Source organism: Trichosurus vulpecula, chromosome 6 (genome assembly GCF_011100635.1).
Source record: "Trichosurus vulpecula isolate mTriVul1 chromosome 6, mTriVul1.pri, whole genome shotgun sequence".
Lineage (NCBI taxonomy): Eukaryota > Metazoa > Chordata > Mammalia > Diprotodontia > Phalangeridae > Trichosurus > Trichosurus vulpecula.
Genome location: NC_050578.1, coordinates 2,518,563 through 2,541,279, shown reverse-complemented (window position 1 = coordinate 2,541,279; position 22,717 = coordinate 2,518,563). Strand labels below are relative to the sequence as shown.

Genomic DNA, 22,717 nt, shown 5'->3' with positions numbered 1-22,717 from the left:
CCCAAATATTTTATAATGTCTACAATAACTTTAAATGGAATTTCTCTTTTTATCTCTTGTTGTTGGGCTTTGTTAGTAATGTATAGGAATGCCAAGGATTTATGTGGATTTATTTTATATCCTGCAGCTTTGCCAAAGTTATTTATTGTTTCAAGTAGTTTTTTACTTGATTCTCTAGGATTCTCTAAGTAAACCATCATATCATCTGCAAAGAGTGATAACTTAGTTTCTTCTTTGCCCATTCTAATTCCTTCTATTGCTTTTTCTTTTCTTATTGCTAAACCTAACATTTCTAGTACCATACTGAATAACAGTGGTGATAATGGACATCCTTGTTTCACTCCTGATCTTGTTGGAAATGCATCTAGCTTATCTGCGTTACATATAATGCTTGCTGATGGTTTTAGGTAAATGCTACTTATAATTTTGAGGAATACTCCATTTATTCCTATGCTCTCTAGTGTTTCTAATAGGAATGGGTACTGTATTTTGGCAAAAGCTTTTTCTGCTTCTGTTGAGATAATCATATGGTTTCTGCTAGTTTTGTTGTTGATATGATCAATTATGCTGATAGTTTTCCTAATATTGAACCAACCCTGCATTCCTGGTATAAATCCAACCTGATCAAAGTGTATTATTCTCATGCTAAGTTGCTGTAATCTTTTTGCTAATATTTTATTTAAAATTTTTGCATCTATAATCATTAGGAAAATTGGTCTATAATTTTCTTTCTCTGTTTTGGCTCTTCCTAGTTTAGGTATCAAGACCATATCTGTATCATAAAAACAATTTGGTAGGACTCCTTCTTTGCCAATTTTCCCAAATAGTCTATATAATATTGAAATTAATTGTTCTTTAAATGTTTGATAGACTTCGTTTGTGAGTCTATCTAGCCCTGGGGAGTTTTTCCTAGGGAGTTCATTGATGGCTTGTTCAATTTCTTTTTCTGAGATGGGGTTATTTAAGTCCAGGATGCCTTAGAGGAGGCTCCTTGATAAACCCTCTTCCTTGTGGCTCCAGACCCCTCCCCGCCCCCCAGCAGGGGAAGGTGTGTCAGAGTCACAGGGCCCTGGACACACAATCCATGTCCCACGGGCCTGCTTTCTGTACAGTGCATCCTGTGTCTCTTCACGTCCCTCCCAGCTTTCCTCCCCAAACATGCTGAGCTTTGGCCTGAAGCAACCTCAGGGTTCGAGCATCACACGGTCAAGACTCAGTCAGCAAGTGCAGCCTTTGGATTTCCAGGCCTGGTGCTGACATTTAGTCCCTGGACAAGCTTGCACAAGTCACTCCTCGTCTGTGGGTCTCAGATCTGAATGGCAGCTCTAGCTCTAGGTTCCTGTGACCCCAGGAAATTTGAACTCCAAGAGGCCTAGATCTATGTCTGGCCTTCCTGGAAGTCTTCACGTAGTTCAGACGCTGCCTGGCTCTGTGAAACATTTTTAATGTCCTCCAAATGAGAGACTTTCTTGTTTTTCTGGCCTTCATAAACGCATTTTACTTAGGAGACAAATGCACACAATTCCAAAGACGCTCTCAGAATATTTGCCTTTCAATAGGAAGATCTGACGTTGCCTCCTTCTAGACTAGAATGGGCTGGAGTGAGCATGCATTTAGGGGAGTGTGCCCCAGTGTGGCATCCCTTGGGAATGAATGTTTAAAAGGTACTGGGGTTTGGACAGGAAGATTGATTTATCCTTCCTACAGCCTAGGAGAGCACCCCAGCTTGGGGCATAACCAAGACCAGAAGGAACGAAGTAAGATAAATGCTGTGTCCTGGGTTTAGGCTAATCTGGATCATCTCCATCCAGTGCTGTCATCCTGTAGGCACACTGTGAAATGATTAAAATGTGTACACACAAACACACCTAATAGGGCTACTGAAAGGTTAGACAGTCACTAAGTGTCAGAGGTGAGACTGGAACCCTGGTCCTTCTGGCTTGAAGCCTGGCTCCCCGATCTCTGTGTCAGGCTGCCTCAAAAATGACTGATCTTCAACTTAACAAGCATTTTTTTGTTTTAAATTGTCTATTCTGAATTTACCACCCCCCTGAACAAAACCATATATGCACGTACAAAGTAGATAGAAAATAATCAACACGCATCTATTAAGTGCTTCTTGTATGTGAGTCACTGTGCTAAACAACAGGGTTACAAAGAAAGACAAAGGACATGTTTATCCATTATCCAGTAGATGGGCCCCCCAAGTTTCCAATTCTTTGCTACTAAAAAAGGAGCTGCTGTCAATGTCTGCGTACGTGCTGGCTTTTCCTGTTGTTCTCGATCTCTTCGGGGAATATAGGCCTAGTAACGGTCATCTAGGTCAGAAGTTCGGTGGCTTTTAGGCATAGTTACAAAGGCACTTTCCAGAATGGCTTGACTAATTCACAGCTTCACCAGCTATGTACCAGTGTACTTGTTTTCCTCCAGCAAATGTCATTTTCCTTTTTTGTGGACTCTGCTAATTTGATAAGCATGAAATGGAACCTCAGAGTTATTTTAATTTGCATCTTTCTCGTTAATAGCGATTTGGAGCATCCTTTCATAGAGCTGGTGATTACTTGAATTTCTTCCTTGGAGAATTAACTACTCATCCATACTGTTTGACTCTCGATTCATCGGAGAATGGCTGTCGTTCTTATATAAGGTGTCCTAAAAGTCTCAGCACAGTTTGTTTGTTTTTTGGAGGGGGGAAATCCAGGGCAGTTGGGGTTAAGTGGCTTGCCCAAGGTCACACAGCTAGGACATGTGTCAAGTGTCTGAGGCTGGATTTGAACTCAGGTCCTCCTGACTCCAGGGCCGATGCTCTATTCCTCGCTGCCCTCAGCATAGTTTTCAGCTTCAAAATGAACAAAGACTTTTGAGACACTCTGTATCCAGCTCAATTCCTTGTATGTCCTGGATGTCAGACCTTTATCAGAGAAGCTTTCTGCAAAGAATCCTCCCAGTTAACTGTTTCACTTCTAATTTAACAGTATTGGTTTTATCGTGCAGAGCCAGTTCAATTTCATGTAATATAAATTACCCATGGTATCTTCTATGATCCTCTCCATCCCTTATATTTGGTCACGAGCTCCTCCTGTGTCCGCTGCAGCAACATGTGTTTTCCCTCCTGCTCCTCTCATCTTTCTCTACGTGACCTTTTCTATCTAGGCCATGTGTCCGTTTGAAGCTTGGTGTGACATATGGTGTGCAGCTTGGTCTTTACCTCCTTTCTGCTAGGCTGCTTGCCAACAGTTTTTGATGAATAGTGAATCCTAATAACTGAAGTCTTTGGGTTTACCTGCCCCTGAGGTGTTATAATCATTTGCCTTCTCTATTTTTTGCACTAGTCTGTTCCGCTGATGAACTTTTCTATTGTTTAGCCAATATTAAAAAAGTTTGATTACTCCTTTTTCACATAGTTTTGAGATCTGGTGCGCTAGATATACTTTCTTGCTATCTTCCTATAACTTCCCTTGAGAACCTTGATATTTTCTTTCTGAAGATGAGTTTTCTTGGTTTTTCCTAACTCTAAAGTAATGCATTGATTGGCGTGGCCCTGAAGAAATAAAATAACATAGGCAGATTGTCATTTTTATTATATTGCCATAGCCTGACCATGTGCAATTAGTATCACTCCGCTTACTTAGGTCTGCCTTTTTTTTGTAAAAGGTTTTATCGTCCTATTCATGGATTTCTAAGTATTTTATACGTTCTGTATTTGTTTTGATGAAGTTTCTTTTTCCATCTCTTCCTGTTGGGTTTTGCTGGTAATACTTAGGCTCGTGATTTGCGTGGATTTATTATATATACTACTTTGCAGAAGTCGTTCCAGGTAATACTTTATTGGGCAGCTAGGTGGTGCAGTGGATAGAGCGCTGGGCCTGGAGTCAGGAAGACCCGAGTTAAAATTTGACCTCCGCTACTTACTAGCTGTGGGACTCTCGGCAAGTCACTTAACCCTGTTTGCCATCTGTAAAATGAGCAGGAGAAGGAAATGGCAAATGGCTTTAGTATCTCTGCCAAGAACACCCCAAGTAGGGTACCAAGAGTTGGACGTGACCAAATTGAATGTTTTATTTGACTCTGTAGGGTTTGAGACCATGAAATCTCCTACAAATGGGATATTTGTGTTTCCTCTTTGCCTCTGTCTGTTCCTGAAACTCATCTTTCTTATTAGCTCCGGTTCCTGGGCCATGTTCATGGAGAGTAGTGTTAATGAATATCCTTGCTTTACCCCAGCTTCAGTGGAAGCCCTCTAGTTTCTAGCTCCTGGTTTTGGTTAGATAATACTTCACATGTCGAGGAAATGTTCAGGTGTGCCTGTGCTGGTTAGTGTTGTTTTAATGGCAGAAATGGGTGTTGCATGTTGTCCAAAGCTTTTTCTGCATTTATTTACTTGTACATGTGTTACATTACCCCTCCATTCCTCCCATAAGGTATTTCGAAAGAATCATGTGACTGACTGAATTATTAATATGATCCATTGTGCTCATAGTTTTCCTAATACTGAAGTGACTTTGCATTCCTGCTGTGACTCAGTCCCGCGTAGGGAGATGGAGATGAAAATGAAACAGTTCTTTGTGGAGGGGAGCGTGGGGGATGGGAGAGAGGCGAGGTGCACAAGGAAGTTAGGGGTGCAGAGGAAAGGCTTTGTTCATCTGCGGTACCTCATCTGTGTTTGAAGGATGCTAGGGATCCTAATAGGATAAGAGTCTGGATGGGCTCCATGCTGGGTGCTGGGGAGTGGAGCCTTGAAGAGGATTCTGATCCATTTGAGGGACGTCTGCTGATTGGATTGTATTCAAGCAATCCCTGGAGAGATCCCGTTTGAATGAAATGCTCCTCTTACCTCTTTATGGGGACTTGTACGTAGAAGGTGTCTAATAAATGCTGGCTGAGTTGAATTCGATTGAATTTACACCTCCCCCCGTCAATGAATTTGGACCATAGCATCTGGTTTTCTTCTATTCAGGAGGCACATTGGGGATGCTTACACCGAGTAGTGAAGGGAGGAGTTAAAATGGAATGTCATTGAGCCTGTCTCCTTGAGGATACTTCCCCTGGGGTGTCGTTGAATCTGTGATGATATAAGATGAATATAGGATGAAGCGTCCTATGTAACCCGTGTGTGTGTGTGTGTGTGTGTGTGTGTGTGTGTGTGAATTAGATACAACAAATCCTTGTTCCGCTAAGGCGCCTTGATACGTGGGGCTTGTGCCCTGCGTGGTGCCTCTGGGCCCCCACCCCGTGCCCCCAGGCTGCCTGTGGTGGGGGGCTGGGGTATTCTGGGTGCTCTGACATTAGGGAGCAGGCTCTGGCGGGGGTGGGGGGGCGAGGTCTTTTCCATGGAGAAGCTGACAGCCATGTTGACTCGGCCGCTCTCTCTCGGTGCCGAAGCTAACGGAAGCTCCAAAGGAGCTTGGAAGATGCTTTGTGTGCTGGCCGGTGCTTCTCACCCAAGGGGGCTCCCCCGGAGCCCTGAAGCCCCTGGCGGAGGAGATGCGCCCCGGGGGCAGGCTCAGCATCCCCATCCCTGATCCTGGTCCTCGTGTGCCTTGGAGCAGGCTGCCAGCTGTGCCCCCCCACCCCACCCCCGCCTCCTAATTCACTCCGAGCCAGCAGAAGGAGGAGAGCGAGGGAACATGGCTGCAGCTCGCGGGGCTTGAGCCGGCTCCGAGCCTTTTAAATGACCGGCCCCGGGGGATTCCGCAGCTGCACAGAGACTGAGGCTTCTTCGCGGGTTTTCATCAATTCCACCCTGGCGCCTCCGGCCGAGTCGCAGAGACCCTGTGATGTCACCTTGCTCACCTTGCTGGTGGTGGGCTCCTACAGCCTTTGGCTGGCGCCTTTGTTAGCCGCCTGTACGGGGAGACGAAGTAGGTGGCCGCCTCGGCTTTGATTTTGCATTCGGCTTCTTTTGTCCGGTGGTGTTCCGCTTTCTGAGGGTGTTCTAAGGGCTCAGTCCGTGTGGTCCTCGGAGCGAGCTGGGGGCGCGATCGGGCGAGGTGAAGCTGGCCCCCGATGGCTTTTGGAGGGCCATGGCCCTGTGAAGGTTGAGATGGGCATCCCGGCATGGGCAGGACCCCTGGGCAAGGAGATCTCTAGAGTCCGGGGTGGCGCATTCCGTGGAATGCAGCGCGAAACCGGGGCTGTCCCACCAGACGGGGTGTCTGTCCGATGGGCTTTAAGTCCTAAGGGAGCAGAGAGGAAGGGGGGGATAAATAAGTTCTGTGTGTAATTGTGTGGGGGGAGAGAAAAGGGCTTACCGCCAGCATACCATTAGAAATCCGTTTGGGGTGTGTGTGTGTGTGTGTGGGCGCGTGTGAGACACAGGGACATCCTAGGTTCTACTGTTTCTCCTCACCGTGAGATCGGGCCATTTCTGTCCCCTCCAAGGAAGCTCGTGCTGATGGAGAATCCTCTCTGTTTCCAGAGTGGCTGGAAAGTGCCCTGAGCAGAAGGGGAGGATGGGGGCGGGGAGGGGGGGGGCGCGGCTTTCTCGCCGAGTCAGCTCATTCCTTTGTTGTGTGGGCCCTTTAGCTGCAGCCTTCAGCACCGGGTCAGGGAGAGCTAGACGGCTGGCTGGTGTAGGGCAGCAGGAGTCCTGAGCCTGGGGAGCCTGGATGCCCTGGGGAGTAGGGAGGGCCAGGCGGTGGCAGGAGTCTCTCTGCCTCAGCTGGAGCAGGTGCTTGGGGTGTTCCCCGCTTTGGCATTGGATGGAGCTGGCTATCTATGCCTGGGTGTGTAATGGTCAGATATGAGGGTAAACAAATCGGTGAACCTGCCTGCGAAGAGATGGTTGGAAGGCTGGCCTTGGAGAGGCTGCTGGAGGGAGGGCGTGTGTGTGCGTGTGTGTCTGCGCGTGTGTAAGCAGACTGTCACATTTTGTCCCTATTTTTCCAGCCCACTGGGGACTTTTGGAGAATGAGGCATGCACGGTCTTCTCTTTGGGTTCAGACAGCCTTTTGTTGCACAACAAGGAATCCGTCTGCTTGCAGATTTCTTGGCTCTTAGATAAAATGCTTTTCAATGTAATCCAAAAAAATGTGCTGCTAGGTCATCTGGGGTTGCAGTCACAGTGTAGGAAAAGGATTTGGAAGTGTTCATGGAATTGTCAGGAATACTGTTACTAGCGCAAGTATGATTTTATGGTTCACAAACCACTTACCTTAACAATGTGTCGCCTGAGACTCCAGCCACCCTGTGAGGAAGGTGCTGGAGCCACTGTTGCCTCCGTTTCGCAGGTGGGAAAACTGAGGCTTGGGGCACCTCCGAGGCTGAAAGCCCCGTGGCATCACCAGTCCCTCATTGAGCCCCTGAGCGTCTTGGAGAACAGCCTTGGCAGGCTTCCTTGGCCCTCAGCAAGCAGGCGGCTTGTCCTGGGAGCTGATTTCCCCATTTCTTCTTGTCCGATTCCTTTTTGTAAGGTGCGTTTAGGGTGTGCTGGATTTAAACTCATGCTTTCCTGTCTACAGGCTCTGTACTCTGGCCACTGCCCCAGCCCGCTGCCTTTAAGGAAAATGATAGCTCTGAATGTAGGAGGAACCTCTGAGGACATGGGGCCAAGCCCTGCTTTTTAGCCGGGGAAGCTAAGGGAGGTGAAGAAGTTGCCTGGATAGTCTGAGTGTTAAAGGTGAAATTTGAACTCAGATCCTTGGACTGCAGAACCAGGGCGATTCTCTCCTCTTCTCTCTTCTCCCGTAATTGTGCCTTGTGTCCATCCCTGGCTCCTGCAGAGAGCCCTTGCCCCATCTGCCACGCTCACCTGGCTGCCCTTGGTCCTGAACTCCAGCCTTCTGCTCATTTCCCTGCTGTCTCGCTGTACCTGCTTCGTTCCTTTCCCTCAATTTGTTACTCATGGCTCAGGGGCCACCCCCTCCCATAAAGTGCTCAGATTCTAAGTAAAACTGGGGGAACCTGACCCCCCAAAAGACAGACCCTTTCTCCAACTCTGGCTCATTGGCCCCACATTACTGGGGAACATTTTTATAAAGGTGAGAGGACGGCTCATGTTGGGGTCTCCTCTTCAAGGGATGAGGAGGGTCCCTTCTGGGTGGGTGCTCTGCTGGAGGTGAGGATTTATTTATTCCCTGCCCACAGAGCCATGGTATCCATGCCCAGCTCTCTTCCCCAACACACCAGTCTTCTCATGGTTCCTTGTTGGTCATTTCTCACAAAATAGCGATGTTCCATTGCGTTCACACAGTGTTGTTCGTCTGTTTCCCAGTGAATGGGCATTCCATTGGTTTGCATTTTTGTTCTCTCAAAACCTACCGATAGAAACGGGTTTGTACGTGGGGGACTTTTCTGTCTTGGATCTCCCTGGGGGACACGATTGTTTTTAAAGACAGATCTAGCACCTAGGAGGAAGAGAGCCCTGTGCTGGGCACTGCCCCAGCCTCTGCCATCTTGTTGGGGAGAGGAGAACGTGGGAGCAGACGGCCACACGTCCAGTGGGATGGGATACCTGCACAAGACAGCCAACGGCGGGCTCTGAATTCAGAGGACACAGAGAATAGTCTCTTAGCTCAGCAAGCATTCAGGGTAGATTGGAGTTGACCTTGAATGATGACCAGGATTTCAGTAGGTGTAGGTGATGGTTCATGGGCAATCTAGGCATGGGGGATGGTTGATTAAAGGCATGTTCTGTTCCCTTTCGCCCCCGACACAATGAAGGAGATTCACCGACTGTAGGAATCTCTAAGTAATAACCTCCAAGGGCTCTGCTCCTCTCCAGCATTTCCCCTGTGGATATAGTCCATCCACCAAGGCCTACTTGGTACAGCATCTCATTTACTGGTTGAAGCAATCATTGAGTGCCTACTGCATGCCAGAGACAGGCACTGAATTTGCTTCCTGTCTTTCTCAAAAATCTTATGTTGCCCACCAATCCTCTACAAGCCCCCAGGGCAGTAGAAAGATGTCAGCTACGGGACCAGTTTTACTTAACCTGGCATAAAAACCAGAATGGGCCTAGGCCTGAGCCCCTTCAGTAAAGGGGTTGCCAAACAGCCCTCCCTTCTAGTGACCTTGCCTTCATTCTAGACTACGTATTTTGTAGCAGGCCATGGAGAGATAAATAGATGCGTGTAAGATGCTGCTCAGACCACGGGTTTCTGAACTAGGGCTTCTCTCTTCAGGCTGTGCAGATGGTGTTGCTTGTGGCCGCTAGCAGGCACTGTGGATAGGGTGTTGGACTCGAAGTGGAGAAGTTCAAATCCAGCCTTAGGCGCTTACTAGCTGTGTGACCCTGGGCAAGTCACTTAACCTCTGTTGGCCTCAGTTTGCTCATCTGTAATATGGGGGAATAATGTGGACCACCATAGCATCTGCCTCCAGGGTGGTTCCAATGATATGGTATTTTCAGGCTCTAAAGCTCTATGTAAATATTAATTAGTTAATTGTTAATTAGGATTATCACCCCCATAGCCACCAGGTGTCAGGTCTGCCTCCCCTCTCACCCATGCAGAGGTCTCACAAGGATCAGGGTCCCTCTCCTGTCTGGGTGCAGGTCTCCCCATTCATGTGGGGGTTGGTTTCTCATTGCTGGAGCCCCACTTCCTACTGCTCCTACCCACCAGGCTGCCTCTGGGAGGAGGAGTCCTCTCTGCTCTGCTCAGTCCCTCCTCCTGGTGGGTCCACACCTCATGCACAGCAGACCTTTATTATGAGTTTAGGCTGTGCCGGGCACTGAGGATGTGAGGATGATGCCGGGCCCTGCCCTCAAGAAGCTTCCACTCTGTGGTGTGGAGTCACCAAGCCCCAGGTGCAAATCCTGCCGCAGACACTCGCCAACCGTATGACCCTGAGCAGGTCACGTGCCCAGTCCCTGCCTCAGCCTCCTTACAGGGAGGCTCGACCAGCTTGAAGTCTTTGATCCTATGAATCTGAGAATAAGTCCAAGGTAATTTGAGGAGGAAAGGTGGCCTAGCTACCAGGCTTGGGGAAAGCTGGGAGAAGGGGCCAGAGACACCAGGAAGGCCAGCTCTGTCAGCTCACAGATGAGGGAACTGAAGCCCAAGAGGAGAGGTGATGTCTTCCTGGAGGTCACATCGATGTAGTCACCCAGGGGCAGGATTTGAACCCAGCACAGGTCCATCATGAAGTCACTCACCCAAGGTCACTCTCTCTCCTCTCTCCCCCACCCCCCACCTCTCTCTCTCTCTGTCTCTCTCTGTGTCTCTGTGTCTCTGTCTGTGTCTCTGTCTGTCTGTCTCTCCTTTTCTCTCTCTCCCTGTGTCTCTGTCTCTTTCTGTGTCTCTGTCTCTCTGCCTCTCTGTGTCTCTCTCTGTCTCTCCTTTTCTCTCTCTCCGTGTCTCTGTCTCTCTGTCTCTCCCTGTGTCTCTGTCTGTCTCTCCTTTTCTCTCTCTCCCTGTGTCTCTGTCTCTCTGTCTCTCTCTGTGTCTCTGTCTGTCTGTCTCTCCTTTTCTCTCTCTCCCTGTGTCTGTCTCTCTCTCTGTGTCTCTCTCTGTCTGTCTCTCCTTTTCTCTCTCTCCCTGTGTCTCTGTTTCTCTGTGTCTCTGTCTGTCTCTCCTTTTCTCTCTCTCCCTGTGTCTCTGTTTCTCTGTGTCTCTGTCTGTCTCTCCTTTTCTCTCTCTCCCTGTGTCTCTGTCTCTCTCCATCTCTCTCCTTTTCTCTGTCTCTGTCTCTCTTCTTTCTGTATCTCTCTGTCTCATACATTCAGGAAATGCAGGACAGATGTGAGGTCTGTGGGGCGGGCATGGCATGAGTTGTGTGGGGATTGGGGAAGGCTTTCTGGAAGGGGTGGTCTTGAGTTACCCCATCCTTGGGCTGGAGCATGGCAGAATGAGTGTGATGGAAGGAAGTGTGAGGAAGGCCTTGGCAGTGGCCAGTCTCCCTTCAGACATTTACCAGCTGCAGCGCTGTGGTCATAGCTCAGTTTCCCCCATCAGATGGGGGACCCTTGTAGAACCTTCAGAGTTATGAGGCTTAGGACTTGTGTCTCCAGACCTACGGAGACCCAAAGGAAGCAGAGCCTGCCTTCGGGGGGTGGGGTGCCAAGAGAAGGGGCTCACTGAGCTAATGCCTGGCCATTCTGGGCCAGAGTTTCATGGTGGGCCCCTAGTGAGATCTGGAGGAGCCTCCATGGCCTCCCAGGCCAGCCTCTCATTTTCTACATGGAGGTGAGTTTGTTCATGTCGGAGGTGAGATTTGAACCCTGCTCCAGACTGGGTGCTCTGCTCATTGGCTCACACGGCCTCTGCCCCTTGTCACCATCCATCTTTACCACCACTGCTGCCTCCCCTTCCATGGCTAGGAAGCTCAGGATGGTGCCAGCTGCAGGTGGCACTGGACTTTCCTCTGACATTCTATAAAGGGGGAAGTGACCCACTTAGTGCCAGGAGTAAGAAAGCTTTGGGCTGGTTGGGCACCACGGGCAGCCCCACTGGTGATGGGTGATGCCAGTGAGGCCACGGCCGTTGCTTTGAGGCTTGCTGGTTGTGGGCTTGGCACCGTGTGTTGGTAAGCAAAATGGGCTCTTAGCACTTAGTTCAACAAGTGCCCTTGAAGAGTTTGGCTTTGTTTGCTTTGAGTAATTCAGTGTATTTCATTGAGTCTTACTAAGTGCTAAGCCCCAGGCTCTAACCCCTATTAGGTGTTGACCTAACCTATGTGGATGTGAACCTCCCAGGGTCCTAAGGGGAGGGGCTAACTCAAGAGCCAATCATAGCAGCCTAAATTCTGGTCATTCAGATGATGTTCGATGACGTCTGAAGCCGTATAAGAAGAGAAGCCAGAGCCATTTCTTTAGGGCTCTCACTTGTGGTGGTGCTGAGGCAGAGACTCTGGGCAGCTGTAGCTAAGAGCCCTCTAGCTCGTAAACCCAGATGTTAGGACTTTGTTAAACTCTGGTAACTATGTATTGGGATTTGAATCAGACAAGGTCTGTCTGTCGATGTTTGTACTTTGTTTGTATTTTGCTCTGAAGTTTAGTGTGCGGGCTTTTCTCCCTGAACTAAGTGAGTGATATTTGTATGCTGAATTAAAGTAAGCTTGTCAACCCCTTCACCTAGCTTTCCTTAGTTAAGCAGATCAAAAGAACCCGTGCTTTTGCAGCGTGCTGGTAGCGTTCTTGTTGTTGGGGTTGTGTTGGTCTTTCACCCCCACAACAGCTGCCAGCCAGATTGTTGAAACATGACTTACCCCATGCTGGCGATGAGCTCCCAGAAACACCAGGGTCCTAGCTCCCAGTGTCTAAAGGGGGCTGGCATTTAAACCTGCACAACTTGACCTGGGAATGTTGTTTGCCCTCTGAGTGAAAGCTGGCCCGTGAGTGATGCTGGGGGCATTTGTCTCTTGCCTAGAAGCTGTGAGCGAGAGCATGTGCAGGGCTGGAAGACCCATGTCCATGGGACACCTACAGCAGGCCTGGACATTGGTGAGGGCCCTGTCACTGTGCGTCCCATGACCTGTGCACAGGGCTGTGTGGCCCTGGGCTGGAGAAGAGGCCTGGCCAAGCTGAACACCCTCCTTCCTCCCCTGGCAAGGGCAGCTCAGTGAGTGGGCATCAGGGAATGGCGGTGACCCTGGCTGGGAGGCAGGTTGGGGTGGGGCAAGCTGGAGCTGTGTGAACCAGAAGCAGGATGAGTTTGTTCAAGACCCTCCGGTGACTTGGGAAGGCGGCTTGGCATGGTCTTAGGAAGCGGGCTTGGGACTTCCCTGAGCACCTCTGTTGGCAGGGGGATTCCTGGTTTGCTCTGGACTCGGAGTCAACCTGAGTTCAGGTCTCACTTCAGACTCCATGTGTGTCCCTTGATCTTTGCCTGCCCCGATGGTCCCCTACAAAATGGGGGTCATCCAAGCTCCTGACTCCTCGGGCTGCTGTGTGGCTCTCTTGTAAGCAATGGAGCCGGCAAAGGGCTTTCTAGCCCGCAAGGGGCCGTGAAACTGTCCGCTCTTCTCATTCCTCATTCCTGAGGTCTCTGCTGAGTCCCCCACATGGGAGAGGCTCGGTGTCCAGGGCTTGGGAGAGTCATGAGTCTGGGGGGCACTGGGCGCTGTCCTGCAGAAACCTTACCTTCTGCCTTGGCTTTGAGGAGCTGGGAAAAGGGCCAGGCTCCTGGCTCATGTGCCCCCTCATCTAGGCCAGGAGCCCATCAAGCCGGAGGTCTTCTCTCAGCCTGCCTGGGCCTACTTCTCCATCCTACACAGGTGGGCACACTAAGACCAGGAGCCTGGCCTCCTTCTCTCAGCCCGCCTGGCCCACCCCTCCATCCCACACAGGCGGTCATGCTAGGACCAGGAGCCTGGCCTCCTTCTCTCAGCCCGCCTGGCCCACCCCTCCATCCCACACAGGCGGTCATGCTAGGACCAGGAGCCTGGCCTCCTTCTCTCAGCCCGCCTGGCCCACCCCTCCATCCCACACAGGCGGTCATGCTAGGACCAGGAGCCTGGCCTCCTTCTCTCAGCCCGCCTGGCCCACCCCTCCATCCCACACAGGCGGTCATGCTAGGACCAGGAGCCTGGCCTCCTTCTCTCAGCCCGCCTGGCCCACCCCTCCATCCCACACAGGCGGTCATGCTAGGACCAGGAGCCTGGCCTCCTTCTCTCAGCCCGCCTGGCCCACCCCTCCATCCCACATAGACAAGGCACGCTAGGACCAGGGAGCCAGGCCTTCTGACTCCCTGGCAGATGCTCAATGTCAGGCACAGGATTTCCATCTGGAGGCCTTGGGCTGGAGAGCTTGTCCTGCTTTCTGCTGGCTTCTCTGCGTGGGTCGGTGCCCTCCAGCGGCTGCAGCATCCAGGGATGGAGAGTGATTTACGTTTAGGGTCTGAGGGGCGGTGGCGTGGAAAACGCCTGCGTCTGTTACAACAGGAAAGGGCCTCTGTATTCCTGCCCTGCCCCCATAAATGTTTGAATTTCTTTTCTCTTCCTTTTAAATTTTTACTTTGATTTTTTTACCCCCCCCCCATTAGATCATGTGGTAAAAGGTTTTCTTGAACCCTATCACAGGGGCCCCTCGTGACTGGTATAATGCTGTCCATTCCTCCTATGATGTACCAATGCTTAACCAGCAGGCAGCAGGAGCTCTTGGAGTGGGCAGGGACCCCCATTGCCCCCTGGCCTCACCCCAAGTCATGTCCCCTTAATCCACTGCTTAGGGGGAGCCGGAAGGATCGCAGAAAGATGTATGGCCAATGTGTGAATTTATATACATAGATGTGTATATTTGTGTATAGGCATACTTGGGTATAGTTCTGTTTATATGTACGTACATGTGTACATGCATGTGTTCATACACAGGTCCGTCTACATGTGTCTGCTTCCTCTACGGGTGCTGGTAAGCTCCAGGCCGGGAGGGTTGGCTTCCTATCCCCCTGGGTCCCACGCTGCCTGGGTGACTGGGCAGGTACTGTGCCTGTCTGGGGCCATGGCCGCTCGCTAAGCCTTGGCATCCCACAGGAGGTGGGACAAAGGCTCTTTTCCTGGGGACCTCTGTCTAAGGTCTGGCCCCCATCCCTTTCCCCATGAACAAGTGAAGGGGAGGATGGGGGACAGAGAGGGTGACAGTCTCGTCTTCCTGACTTCCTCCTCCTTTGAGAGGAGAGGTCTCCAGTCTTTCTATGTCCCAGCCCCCACAACGATGTTCTTGGAATGAAATTTTCTCTGATGGTAGAGCGTCTGCAGTAGGGGCTGGAGGGTGGCATGGAGCAGCTGCCCTCCTGACTTAAGCCTCTTGGGGTCCTTGCTCTTTGGTCACCCATCAGCAGGGTGCCACATGGTGTAGGGATGGGGTCCTAGGGAAGACACAGCCAGTGTGAGGAAAAGCCAGGCCCTAGGCCTTTGGCGAAGGACCAAGGGAAAGTCCTCATCACTTCCTAGGCCTCAGAACTGGAGGGGACCCTGGAGAGCAGTCATCTGTGTAATGCCCTCCTCATTTTCCAGGCAGAGAAACTGAGGCCAAGAGTGCCGTTGAGTCAAGGTTGTACAGGTAGCAAGCAGCTGCAGCAAGGATTTAAATGGAGGGCTTCTGCTGGCCAAGCCCCATAGGACCCCCAGCAGCCCCCAGGCAAGAGCCACCACTGGCCCCCAGGGTGGAGGGTGACTGTTTGGGAAGAGGAAGGAGGAGCAGCTTTTGGGAAGTCATCAGCTTAGGCTGGAGGGGAATGTGGTGGGACTTTGGTCTGGTGAGGATCAGGGCCTGCAGGAAGAGGCTCAGTCTCCCTGAGGCTGTGGGTCTCGATGGGCCTGGCTCCCAGAGATGACCCGACTCCCTGTGCTGACCCACCCCTCCCCCACACAGGGTCCCTGGGCTCCCAGGCTGATGGGGTGGGGTGAGCTGGCCCCCAGAGGTGCCCCTGGCTCCCTGTGTTGACCATCCTGACCCACCCCTCCCCCAGGCAGGGCCCCTAGGCTCCCAAGCTGAATGGGGGGTGGGTGGAAAGAGGAGGGGTTGAGCTGACCCACCAGAGCTGCTCCAGGGTGGCCTTCAGAGCGAATGGGCCAAGGGCTGGAGACAGGGGACCCGCTGTGAGGCCAGGTGGTCTGCACCCCATTTCTTAAGTGCTTTGGGGTCTGCAAAACACCTCTATGGTGGTAGATACAGTAGGGAGGCAGCTGGTGGTGTGGTGGTGTCAGGAAGACCTGAGTTCAAATTCAGCCTCAGACTAACCCGATGACCCTGGGCAGTTTTTTTAGCTGCAAAGTGGACGTAATAGCGCTTGCTCCCCTCGGTTGTTGTGGGGATCAGAAGAAACAATAACCTCAGAGCGCTTTGCAGACCACGCTCTTAGCCGTGATAATGGCTTCTCATTTGAGTTGTGTGTTACTGTAGGCATCTAAAAGGTTTTATTCTGAGAAGGTGGCGTGCAGGCTTCACTGGACAGCTGCCCAGGACACGCACACGCATATATACACATGTACACATGTGTGTCTGGCGAGCTCTCTCTGTGATCTTCAGCACACGGAGGGGCCAGCGTTTGGACACTGGCCTCTGGCTGTGTTTTTGGATTTCCCTCCTCCCAGAGGTGCCTCGGAGCATCTCCTCCTCTTGGCTGACCTGTGAGCCAGGCTTTGAAGGGGTTTCTGACCTTGCTGGCTCTCAGGGCATGCCACAGGGAGTGTCTTGTCCGTCCTGAAGGTGAAGGACGGTGGCAGGTGCTCCGGGATCCTGGGGCTGGGCCGGGCGGGAAGGCGGTCGATGAGGTGACGTTGTTTGTGGCTGCTAAGTGGGCAGTCAGCCTCTTCCCCAGCCTTGCTGTTTAGCCCTGAGCCGAGGGGGAGCCTGGTGGTGCCCCCGCCCATCCGCCGTCCCTCCGTCCTCCTGGCCATGCTCTCCCCCCAGACTCAGACTCACACTGCCAGCTGTCTGTGGAAGGCCCCTGTTCTGGCTGTCCTGGGCTGCTGTGTCTCATACAAATTCTGCAAATATGTAACTCACCTATTTTTCTTGGTTTTTCCAGGTGCATCAAGGAAAAGTGTGTCCCCCAGCCTGGTTGCGGTTCTTAGCACAGGTGAGTGGCCACTTTTATGCTGTGCATTCCAGGGACTGTTTGGAGGAGAAATGCATATCCGTGCTTCCTTCCATCCATCTGAGGGTGGAATAGATCTGGATTTGCCGTCATCTTGGTCTGCCCACAGTACTTTCCAAGGCCTCTCTGGCATCCTATTCTGGCCTTTCAGTGGCCTGGCCTTCCCATGGGCCTCTACGCTAGCCATAGAGATGGGGCCTGAGCCCAGGAGGCCACTCCCCTGCTGGAGAAGCCTCAGTGGCTCCCGTGTGCCTCTAGGACAGAACACACGCTCCTCTTTTTTGGCATTTAAAGCCCTTCCTGATCTGTCTCTCTCTCCAGATGTGTCCAGTCCACGTCCATGTCCCAGCTCCAGGAGCCATGGTCCAGTCAGACTGGTCTTCTTGCTCTTTGTTCCCCATATGATGCTTTCCATTGCCCATCTCTGTTCCTTTGCACAGGCTGTGCCTCATGCCAGGCAGGCTCTCCCTCCTTGCCTTGACCTCTTAGAGTCCCATTTCCTTCCAAGCATCATCCAGGTGCCACTTTCTGTATTTTGGCCCATCCAGTTATTTCGTGCCACCTACTAAAATCCCATTGTATTTACTTACCCACGTAAGTATCCCTGGTTCTCGCCAGTAGGATGGGAGCTCCTTGACGGCAGGCTCTGGGACTTGGGGCGCTAGCATTTTACATCTGTTGAATTGGGTTGAAATGGCAGGGCTCTCTTCCAATAGCAGGGTCTTGGGTAGTCTGTCTGAAGCCGGGGTTGTGAGATTCCAACTGATCATGGTGGGTCACTCACCTGGTGGCCTGGCCTGGAAGTGCTTTGCCCATGCGCTAGAGGGCAGATGGGGAGGCTTGGGAGGGAGGACCTTCCGCTGAGGTTTACGTCTTTGTACGTTTGAAAGGGAAGGGAACACACATTTATCGAGCGCCTGCGATGCGCCAAGTTGTAGGGACAGAAACACAAGGAGCCATGGTTGTGTTCTAATGGGCGAGAAGAACACAGTGACAGAAATGGGGCTGGGGGCTGCGGTGGAGGGTGGTCAATGAATGGTACCAGATGTGCTTGGGAAGTGCCAGGTCTTGTTCTGTTGAGATAAGGAGAAAGCTCGCCTGTGAGAGCCCAGGGGGTGAGGGGCCCGAGGCAGGTGGCAAGGTTTGAAAATGGTCAGAAAGTGTCCAAGTGTTGGGGCGAGGATGGGGGGAAGCTGTGGCTGGGGAATTGATTTGTATGTGCCATGGCCCGGTAGGTATGTGCCCACTGTCAAGAGTACTTACCACCCCTTCTCAGTGCCCAAGGGATGTGGGACAGGGCATCTTTGTGATTCTGGGCAACCCAATCCTGGAGGGACACTATCAAGGAGAACAGTCTCCTTTCCTTGACTTGTAGAGAAAGCACGATTCTTAGGAACTGTATTCTAGGATCTCTTTTTAAAAAAATTTAGACTCTTTAGAAATAAATAAAATTCAAAAAAATTTTATCAATGCCCTTTTACATATCAGTCATTTTCAGAAATTCCTCCTCCTCCTTCCCTTCCCTTCCCTTCCTCCTCAGCTCCCTCCTCACAATGAGCCTTCCCCTTGTAACTGGCTAAGAAAAAGCCAGCCCAGCAGTCACACCAGACGGGGTGCAGTACCCTCCCCATAGTGCTTCTCCCTCTGCATCTTTTCAAGGACATGAAGGGAGGCTTTATAAATGTTCCTGTGAAGAAGGATTGCTTTAGTAGACAAGACCACAGCCATAGCTGGAAAATCACTCTCCCAGCCTTGAGGGAGTTTCCAGGTGGGGACCCCAGGGGGTATTTGCTGCTTCTCTCCCAGGATTCTTGAAGTAACTCTAATGGCTTTGGAAGGGGTATTTACCGAGATGGCATGGGAAGAGAATGTACACCATTTCCCAAACCAGGGGGTAGGGAGGTAGGGAAATGCTCTTCCTGGGTCTCTGGAGAGAGTGGGCTCCAGCTTAGAGAGTGCATGTGATAAAGTGGTAGCTCCTGGCTTCTGGAAACCCTTTTCTCCCCTTGTGCAGTTCTCCTGGGGCTCCCCTGGGGTATGTGTTTGTGGTTGTCTGTGGGCTGAGGCCCTCATCCAGTCCTGAAGCTGCCTTCCCTTGGTGTACCTGCTTTGTCCCTGGCTCAGCCACTGCTGCTGTGGGCCCACTGGTGCCAGTCAGAGGGCCGGCTCTTCCACTCTGCCCACAGAATTGTCTTCTGGTCCAGTAGGAGGGAGAGGAATGTGGAACCCTTCTGGCCTCACCACCTCCATCCCCCTGCCCTTGTCTGCTCAAGGCAAGCTTAATTCCCTTCTGCTGGAATCCTTTCTCCTATGGCATCTAAGCCCAGGGATGTGGCAAATTCTCCCGGTCAATCTTGATCAGTTTTCTCCTGATTTCATCCAATGGCTTGAAGTGCTTTTCCCCTCCCAGATTGATTAAGGCTGTTCACGCTTAGCTTATGCCTTTGACTGATTCACTAGGGAGGTTCTGGCCTTGTTCACACTGGTCTACACCTTTCATTGCTCATTCTGTAACTGGTCACAAGGTGTCTCCTTCTATAAAAGAATCAGGACTTGGGGCATCTTCTTAATTAATTGGCACTGAGGGCACTGCTCTTAACGAGGGGCTGGATGGATGCTCTGAGGTCGGGAGCCATCGATTCCCTTGCTGCTTTTGATGGACCCTCCTCCTCACATCTGGAGAACACTAACAGGCTGTCTTTGGATCATCCCCTTTGGGGCTGAATTTCCCAAAGTTGTCCTTCAGCTAAGCAGAATCTGTCTCTGTGTGGCAAGGCCAGACAGTCTGGGGTGTGGCAAGGGCAGGTATTTTGGGCTTCTGACATCTGAGCTGGGGGCCAGCACTGACTAAATAAAGCCGACGTCTCTGTCGGCTGGCACCATCCAGGAGAACTGCCTCCTGATGATACTGTTTGGGAGATGCAGGGTGTCGGAAGCCGGGGGGTGGCCCCTTGGAGCCTCAGGAAGTGGGGCTCGGGCTAGCTGGCCTGATGGCTCCTCTGGCAGGCTGGGGAGCTGCTAGGACTCCCATGACTGAGTGGAAGGATGCTGGGATTGCTGCTGCTGGGGGTCAGCAGCTGGCCTGCCCGTGGCCTGGGTCTGTCTCAGCGCGTGAGCTGGGGGAGGGCCAGGGTCCCACCACTCATAGACGGGAATGATGTCTTCCAAGTGGCTGGTTCAGTCCTGTCATTAGTACAGTCTGTTTATATCCTGCAGGGTCATGGCAGAGCAGCTTCTGCTTAATAGAACCCAGCCTCTCTCAAAGGAACAGGGGATCAGGCTGGGGTCCTAGGATGGGGGCTTTCGATGTGGAAGGAAAACAACCCTCGGGGAAGCTATGGGATGTGCCCTAGCTGACAGAGGCATTACCTAAGCACAGTGGGATTTGAACTCGGGTCTTCTGACTCCTGAGCTAGCCGTCTGTCCCTGGCACCTCCCTGCCTCCTCTTCAAAGGTCTCTCCCAAGACTATAAGAGTCAGGAGACATCTCTGGGGGCTGATGTGGGTATTTTTAAAAATAACGTATTCAGAGAGTTTGGTCCCCACAGACCAAATTAACTTGGATAAGTATTTAAGCACAATGGCCCCACTAAGGAGTTGTTTTTGGGCTGCTTCAGAGTTCACCTTTCAAAGTGATGCCTTCAGCCTCTTTGCCTTCCTCCTCCTCCCTTCCTCTTCCCCCTCCTTCTCTTCCTCCTCCCTTCCTCTTCCCCCTCCTTCTCTTCCCCCCCCTCCCTTTCCCCATTCAGAGTGTCCCCCGAGTCACTGAAGTTTCAGCCTGAGCCGCTGTTGGCCCAAAGAGCAGGCCCAGTCTGCTGCAGGGGAATGTCCAGAGGGAGGGGCCTGCCTGAGATGGGGCTTTGTGTGAGTGGGGGGTGGTTGTTTGTACCGTGATCATCCAGATTATGATGGAGCCTTCACCTCTCTGCATGGCTTGGCCTCCCTCTGGATGTCACGCTGGCACTTCCGTCCTCCTGCCACTCACTTGTGTCTGTATTAATGAAGGACAGAACTGGACAGATGGGATTCCACTTTCTAGTGCCTGTGGCCACTCACTAGGACTCTCGTGGCTCTGGGTCCTGGGCCTCCCCCTGGGGCTTTGGCCTTGACAGTGGTGGGAGGGTGAGAAGAGGCCCCATAGTTCTCAGAGGGCCTGTTGGCATTGTCAGCATGAGCCTTCATCCAGAGACCAGAAGGTTAATAGCCTTGTTGAGGAAGGAGGGATGGAGTCGGTCAACATTGACATTTCTGCCCTACCAGGAAAAGGAGGTGCTGGCTAACTGGAGCGGGGACAGAGGAGGTGGCAGAGCTGGTGTCACTGTGTGCTCAAAGGCCATGAGACCCAGGACTTCAGGGGACCCTGACTGGTCTCATCAGGCACTAAGTGCCGTCCTGACCACCAGGGGGGTCGCTGAAGCTGGTGACTACCTGGTATAGAGGCCTCCGGGTCCCCCAAAGGGCTCAGCGCACCCTCCCAAATCAAGTCAGTCCGTGCGGACTCGGACCCCTGCCAGCATCAGAGAAGGGGCATTTATACCCGTATGAGATGCTCCAGAAGAGAAGGGGTGTGGGAGAGGGGTAAGAGAGAAAGGTGTGAGCTGAAGGAAGGGGAGGAGCAGGAATTAGAAAGAAGGCCCGAGATGGGATTTTTAGATGATGAGCTGAAGAAAAGACTCCAAGGGGTCCCAAAGCAATGCTGAGCCAGCTCATCCTAGTTTGAGAGAAAGCTGATTGTTAAATGTTCAGGGTGAGCATTTGCAACTCAGACACTGTCAAACACAACAGATCAGGGCTTGTGGATTATCCAGACTTAAGGAAGCAGTGGAGAAACTTTGATGGAGAGTAAACTTTGAAGTGTGTCCTGCGTACACCACCTCACCACGATCCTGGTTTATATAGTAACTTGGGGTATATAAAGGTCTTTCCTTCCTGGGCCACTGTGAGGCAGGTAGGGCGGATATAGAGGATAGGGAAACTGAGACCTAGAGAAGAGAGGGCTTGTCCGAGTCACACGGCTAGTGAGCATCAGAGCAGGGTCGAAATTGGAGTCTCCTGACTCCAGTCCCAACCTTCGGTGTGTCTTACCAGGGTGTGCGTGTGCGCGTGTGTGGGTGCATGCATGTGTGTGTGTCTGTGATGAATGCTCCTTAAACCAAAATCTGCTGGCTGACTCCACATCCTCCAGCCTTGGGGAACTGGCTCTGGTAGAGAAGGCTTGTATCTATCTTCTTTATCAGAGGCCTGTAGATGAAGGAGCACATTCACTTTGGATCGGTCTCTAAGTACACATAACAGACAAACAGGCGGTGGCGTCCCCTGCTTGCCCTCTCGTGCGTCCGAGGTGGCAGGCTCAGCTCCTTTCTGGAGATTTGGCTCACTCTAATTTGGTGCCAGAATCAGAGTAATTGATTTTAAAAAGATGTTCGCCCTTGTGATGCTCAGGCATTTCTGGCTTTGTAAAATTTCAGGAGCTGGCACCTGGACAGGTGCATAATTCCCTCCATCTGGCTTTGGAAAAGATGACATGGATTGACCAGCAAGAGCAAAGCCTCATGGATGAACCACAAGTCAATTTAATTTACTCTTCTACCTGTTTTTCACTGGCCAATAACGTAAAGCTGTCCTTCTCTGCTCCACCCCCAAGGGACACTGGATTTGGCATCTAATAGCAGCCCTGTGACCTTGGGCGAGTCCCTTGCCCATCCTGGGCCTCTCTCAGACAAGGCGGGGGGTGGACTTGACGACCTCTGTGGTCCCTCCCAGCTCTGCCTGAGGTCCTTTGGTCACGGATGACCCAGATTTCAGGCCGCGTGGCCTCACTTTCCTTGCCCTGGTTTTCTGAAGCTGCCAGTGGCTGCTTTCCCCATACTTGGCTGCTTCCACCAGGTGGCAGATGGTGTTTGGGAAAGCCCAGGAATCTCCTGAAAGATGCTTTGCCTTTTTTCCACCTCTCCTGTACATGAGCATGTTGGAGCAGGCGTCTGTTCCTCCAGAGGAGCCCCTTCTTGCCAGCATGGGCATCCTGTGCTTGCTGCTGCTGCCCGGCTGTCAGCAGGTGGTCTGTACTTGGCCCACAAAGAGCCCTTTCTCTAAGGCTTGTGTAGACACGGGAGAGCATGCAATGAGCTGTGACTTCTGTGAGGGTTAGGAGCACAGGGTTTAGCGTCCCAAGCCCTGGTGCCAAAGTTTAGTGCTGCTCCTTGATCCTCCTGTGTGACCCTGGCCCAATTGTGCTT

At 51.7% G+C, this 22,717-nt stretch overlaps 1 protein-coding gene across 7 annotated transcripts in view; it reads left to right on the top strand.

The window, feature by feature from the left end:
• Positions 1-22,717, top strand: part of MTUS1 (microtubule associated scaffold protein 1) — a 120,893-nt gene that overhangs the window by 51,285 nt on the left and 46,891 nt on the right. For 6 of the 7 annotated variants that reach the window (XM_036762908.1, XM_036762905.1, XM_036762907.1 and 3 more), the window contains one exon: positions 16,413-16,463. In XM_036762908.1, the coding sequence (XP_036618803.1) occupies positions 16,413-16,463 (51 nt within the window). Of the gene's footprint in view, positions 1-5,314; positions 5,862-16,412; positions 16,464-22,717 lie in introns of those variants that run through there. The other variant, XM_036762911.1, reaches the window with a different exon arrangement.